The sequence below is a fragment of the Pseudorca crassidens genome, chromosome 18 (genome assembly GCF_039906515.1).
Source record: "Pseudorca crassidens isolate mPseCra1 chromosome 18, mPseCra1.hap1, whole genome shotgun sequence".
Taxonomy (NCBI): domain Eukaryota; kingdom Metazoa; phylum Chordata; class Mammalia; order Artiodactyla; family Delphinidae; genus Pseudorca; species Pseudorca crassidens.
In genome coordinates this window covers 23815790-23821840 of record NC_090313.1, presented here as the reverse complement: position 1 = coordinate 23821840, position 6051 = coordinate 23815790, and the positions used below count along the sequence as shown (strand labels likewise).

Sequence of the window (6051 nt, the reverse complement as noted above, 5' to 3'; positions counted from 1 at the left end):
GCATTTGCTGGGGCGGGTAGGGTGGGTGGGCACTAATTAGTTTTACCACTTTCAGCAGATGTTGAATTCAAAACGCCAGCAGCATCTCAAATGCCAGTCATTAGGGCTGTCTTTCATCGAAGAGTGCTGACCAATGAAACCTCCACTGTTTAATGAGACCGATGTAGACAGAGTCAATTAAATCAAATCTCTACTAACATCCTTAACATATCTGCAGTGTATGCAGCAGCAGCAGAAGCAGCAGTGAGGGATTTCCAGTATTAATAAAGGAATTCACTGCAGCAGAAGGAGAGGGGGGGAAAAAGGGAGGGGGGAGGGGGCGTGTCAGGGGAAAGACCTTCCTTAACCACAGGGGAAAGCTGGAAAAGTCCGGGGGCGGGGGTGGAGAGGGAGGGGAGCTACGTAAAGGGTAACAAGCTAAGTGAGATGATTAAAGAGAGAGCCTTAATGTAGCTCTTGAAGTGATCCACCCCCAACCTTGCCCCTCCCGCGTCCCTTCCACCGCAAATCCAATTTACCAGTTGCAAATATGAAGCTGGAAAAATGTAAGGACCCAGAGTTGAAAACATTTTCACTTTAATACTGAAAAAATATGCCATTATAAAATCCTCGAATAGAATTAGTAAGTTCCACGTGCTTCCTCGGTTCTTTTTTCCTACTTTATAAGTAAGATTTACACCAGCACAGAATTGCTACCATTGGATCGCAGCCTAAGCACTAGAGTGACATTAATTGGTCATGCTTAACTGCCTCAAAATCTTTTTTTCTTAATAATTACACTGATACTATAATAGAAATCATGGGTACTTATTTTACATTCAGATGGAAGGCATTATTGGATATGTATAGAAAAATATTCCCCCTCAAAAAAAAAAATCACCATCAAAATAAAAGAGCCCAAAACAACCCATAAAACTTTGCTCAGCAAAATACATTTTTAACTCATAAAATGGACTGATGACTAGCCATGCAAATGTCCTAAATAAAACCTTTACATTTTTTTTTCACAGTAAACGTACGCTCTGAACTGCCTACCGATCACAAATAATGGCGAAATGGCACTTTCTGATTATACTGTATTTTGTTTATAGAAAGTTTGATACGATGGGATTTATCAGGTAAGAGGGTGGGTGCTGTGAACGTGACGGCGTCCCCAGTCGCGGGAGGGCAGCGTCCCCGGAGCGCGTGGATTCCATGCGAGCCATGCAGCACTTTTTGTTTTCTGCCAGAAGTCAGAGTTAACTTATTTACAATACATTCATGCCTTCGTGCAACTGCCCATCCCTGCGTAGCCAACAGGGAGCCATCGCGCCCCCCTCCTCACGGGCTAGTCCACAGGGGAAAAATAGATACCTATCTCTCTATATAGATGTGGGTATATGTATATATGTGTAGGACCACGGTACCAGCCCCTCTCCCGAGGGGAAGGGCACTGTCTGGTCTCCGAGCAGGGCCCCTGCCGGGGCTTTGTCAAAAGGGGCTGCAGCAAAGAGCGATTTGGCAGGCTCTCCCAGCTCGCCACAGTCTGCTCTTTGTTTCCAGAGGGAGCTAAGAGGTCAGACCCTCTCAGTTGAGCGAGTTCATAGTTATTTATTTATTATGTCCATCAAGCCTTGGGGCGCGCTGGACCTGGGTCTGGGCTCCCCTGACCCCCGGGGATGCCGGCGGAGTGGGGGGAGGGTGGAGGCATCTCCATCCCCCCTCCTCTGCTTTAGCCGGGTTGGGGGGTCTTAGTCTGAGAGCGAGTGGGAGCCACAGTCATACACCCTGTGGGCCCCATCTGCGTTGTAAGGCCCATTGTGCCAGTAGGAAGAGTCACAGACTGTCTGTAGGGAATTAATTTCGGACGCCGAGGAGTTGGCGTCCCTTCTCTTAGACCGCTTTCGATTCCTCAGGATAAACACGAGCATGCCCACCACAGTGAAGGCGGAGGTGACAAACACCAGCAGCAGTCCCGGGACCAACACGGAGATGGACACCCTGCTGGTGTCTAAGTAGGAGTTGGAGTGTGTCCCGGTCTCCGCCAACCCAGTGCTGTTTTTACTGTGCGAAGTTAACGTGGGCGAGATCCTCGCGTACAGCTGGGGGCAGATCTCGTCATTGGAGAGGAGCATGAAATCCTTCCTAAAGAAGTTCACTGGCGTCTCGCACTTGAGGTCGCTCATCAGCACTTCGGAACCCAGGCGTTCTGCCCATTGCTTGAAAGGCACAATGGTGCAGGAACACTCCCAAGGGTTTCCGTGCAGGTCTATCTGGATGATGGCGGTTAACTGGTCCAGCACCCCTGCCACCGGAAGGTACATGAAGTAATTGTTGTGCAGGCTGAGTTTAGAGAGCGAGACCCCAGCAAACACGTCCACGGGCAGGGACCTCAGCAAGTTGTTGTTGAGAATGAGGATCCTCAGTTTGGGCATGGCATTGAAGGTGCCAGGAAGGATGAGCTGGATGGCGTTGTACTCCACGTTCAGGTACTCAAGGTTTTGCAGCCCGGCGAATTTCTCCCGGGACAGCGTGTCAAGGTAGTTACTATCCATATACAACCACCTGAGGTCCAAAAGATTCTTAAAAGTGTTGTTCTCTACGGTGGCGATGTTATTGTTGCCCAGATCCAACAGAATGAGATTCTTGTAATCCACAAAGTGCGATTTTCGGATGCTGTGGATCTTGTTATCTCGCAGGAAAAGCTCCTGCACGTTGGAAAGCTTGGGCTTCAAATCAGCCAAGCTGCTCACGTTCCGGTTGTTGCAGTTCATCTTTAAACCCGACCCTGGGATGTGGTCGCAGCTGCAGCCCCCAGGGCAGGGCAAGCCATTGGCTGGGGGTTTGTTTCTGGCGCTGCCGGTAGCTATCGCTGCCGTGGGTCTGATTTTGATCTGCCAGTTGCCTGGGATCTTTGTACCTCCGTTTGGAGCCGACCCTGGGGTGGCATGATCTTCTTGCCCATTTGTCTTGAAAGGAGTTGGCAGGGGGCCAGGAGCGAAGGTCTCTTCTTGGGCAGGGGGAGCCGGGAGACTAGAATCCACTCTGTTTTTCAAAGGACACAAGTCCTGTTCAGTGGTTTCATTGAGGTCTTTGCCCTGCAGTCTGGTGGGGGCTTCGCAGACTACGCGGCCGATCAGGGCATTTTTGGGAATGTTTTCGAGCCATTCTTTCAGGGAGAGCAGATCACAAGTGCAGTCCCATGGGTTATCCTCTAGCAGGATCTCGGCAATGCCAGGGATTTGCTCCAAGACCTCCTCGTAGGGCAGCGTTTTCAGCCTGTTTCCCCGGAGGTCGAGGTGAGTGATGGGCACATATTGGAACACATTGGCAGGTAGGGTGCTGATGAGATTGTCGTTTAAAATGAGTACCTCCAGCTTGTTCAAGTCCTGGAAGGCCCCCGGGTCTATATCCCGTAATAAATTAAAATCAGCCTGGAGGTATTCCAGATCGTCCAGCCCCAGGAAAGTCTGCTTTCGAAAAGATTTGATCTTGTTGTTATTGATGTGCAACCTTTTCACCAGCTGCAGCCCCAGAAAAGCCCCAGGAACGATTTCATGCAAGCCATTATTTTCCATGTGCAAACTAACCGCATTGTAAAAGTTAGCGAACTCATTAGGGAAAAGTCGAGTGAGGGAATTGCCATGCAGAAATAGATGGTAAAACTGGGAAGTCGGGGCGGTGAAACGCTGAAGACTCGTAAAGCCCTTTTTTTCACAGTCTACGTGTAGGTCCCCTTCTATCTCATTGCAGGAACAGATCTTCTCTTTGCAAACGTCCCCTGTAACGTTTCCAGCGGCAAAACAAAGAGACGTCTCCAGCAACAGAATCCAAAGCAGCATTTTTAAAGCGAGCAATTCATCCCCGATCTCATCACAAAGTAACAGCGACCATCCTGCTCTCCACAGACACAATTCAAGTTCATTTAGTGCTCCAATGTCCGAGCCCAGGGAAGGAGAAGAAAAGGGTTTGGGGGGGTGGGGGTGGATTCCTTCCTCCCTAACCCCCCCGCACTGCAACAACCCAGGCGCCAGTCAATAATTATATCTACAAACTATCCAGGCACGTAGTGCAAGGCAAGCAAAAAAAAAAAAAAAGTAGAAAAAATAACCCCACTCCCCCTCAACCCTTTAAAAATAACGAAAAAGAAGTTAAATATATACATATAAATTAAAAATACACCCTTACAGAATCTCGTCTAGTGTTCCTCACTAACCAGAAAGGGAACAATGCTAGTAATTAGAAGCAAGTGCATGTTAGAGAAACAAGCAGAGGGTTTGCAGCGTAGTACAGGCACACTGCCTGTGCATGGCTGTGCATCGGACTGACCTTGCCTCTGATACAAAGCAGGGTTTTCGGCGGCTTCTGTTGTTGAGGCTGCTGATGGAGTTCTTGCTGTGGCTGCGGGTTGCCCAGGAGTCCCCCCGAGGAGCTGTCCAGCCCCCTCCCGGTGCTGAAATCACGCCCGACCGGAGGACTCACGCTGCCGAACCAATGGCGCTGGAAAATTTCCGCAATCGCTGCGTTTTGTGGCTGTCCATCGTTTCTCTTTCCTCCCCTTCGCTTCTCTTCAGCTTTTTTTTCTGGTCTCCGACTCTGGGTTACTAGCTCTTCTTTTCTTGTTCTCCTTCTCTTTCTCCTGCTCTTTCGGAATTACGTGGAGGGGGCGGAGGGGGGGGCGAGTTGTCTGAGGGAGGGAGAGAGCGTGAGAATGGGGAGGGAGGAAGAAGAGAGTTGCTAAGAAGCTCTGCTCGTTCCAGCCTGGTGCACTCTGAAAGATCTGACACCCTCTGCTGATCTGCAGTAGCAAAAATCCATCTGGTGAGGGAATGCTGAAGGAAAAAAAAGTCAATCCACGTACAGGGCAAGCGTTAAAAATGTGGGCATTAAAGGCTGTCGATCCACATAGACGTTTTTTTAAAAGAATTGTTTAATTCTTTTTGCGTGCTGGAAACTTTACCCTTTCCTTTCCTTAACGACCTCACAGCACCCACTAGCTCCAGCGTTTGGAAAGAGTGCTTTTAAAACATTTATTTCCCGATGGCTTGAATAAAATTAGTGTCAGGGTGTCAAGCGAACAGCAATTTGAGGTAATTATACTGCACGCCATTTTCATCGGTGCTTTAAATGCATTTCTTCTGTCTCTGCAGTACAATGTTTTATGCTATTTGATGTCTTTGAAAGCTTTTTTTTTTTGTTTGTTTCCTTTTTAACATGTTTGAAAGTAGCTATTTGGAACATATATGCATATCATATATATTTTATACAAGTGGGTATGAATTTTTTTGCTGTTAGGTATGTAATTTAGGCAAATACTTTTTAAAACTTGGTATAGAATTTTAGTCAACTTGGTCATTGAGAGTTAGGTTTCTCTGATGATATTTCTTGAATGTTACTTAAGTCTGCATGGTGAAAACACAGTGCACGCTTTCGTCTTTGATTCCAGACCCGAAATCCTTCACTGGGAACCGGAAAAGGAGGGAGGGGGCAGGGGAAAATCCCAGTATGATTCGTGAGCGCTCTTAAAAACCCACTGGCAGACTCCTGTGTGCACACCACACACACACACACACGCACGCACACAGGCTCACCCTAACACTCTCATACACACGAAGTTTCTGCATCCGTTTGGACGAATTTAAAATGCATACAAGTAAATAATCGGTTGCATTTTGCTAGGGGGAGATAGAAATCTCTAGTCCCTAAGGCTCTGTGCGAACCTTATCTACAGGTAGTGGCCAGTTTCTCTTTGCCGGCTCAATGGTGCTGCCAGAGCACAGTGCTCAGGCTTTTCCCAGGGAAGTAATTGCTGGGTTCTTCAAACTTGGATGGAGCTTATAAAAACCAAGTTCTACTAACATCTGGGATGGGAGAGAATGTGACAATGCAGCTTCTCTGGAAGGCTGTTTTGCTGACTTAGAGTCAACACCTTTTCCACCAATACTTCTAAAAATTGTGTGCATTATTTTAGTGTTTGGAATTTACAGGACTTAAAAAAAATGTTGTTTGGTCCTTTCTTCAGTCTAAGCAGAGATCATATGTTCACATCAGTTTCCCTTTTAATTAGGTCTT

At 47.6% G+C, this 6051-nt stretch overlaps 1 protein-coding gene across 2 annotated transcripts; it reads right to left on the bottom strand.

Moving 5' to 3' along the window:
- Positions 1–559: 559 nt before the first annotated feature.
- Positions 560–4738, bottom strand: SLITRK1 (SLIT and NTRK like family member 1). Of its 2 annotated transcripts, none has more exons than XM_067712979.1 (2): positions 4309–4738; positions 560–3874 (listed from the first exon to the last, which is right to left on the bottom strand). In XM_067712979.1, exon 2 carries the CDS (start codon positions 3819–3821, stop codon positions 1731–1733), a length of 2091 nt encoding a protein of 696 aa, XP_067569080.1. In that variant the 5' UTR covers positions 3822–3874; positions 4309–4738; the 3' UTR covers positions 560–1730. The 2 variants fall into 2 exon arrangements, with proteins under 2 accessions (XP_067569080.1, XP_067569081.1); XM_067712980.1 differs by having other exon boundaries at positions 560–3760.
- Positions 4739–6051: the final 1313 nt, after the last annotated feature.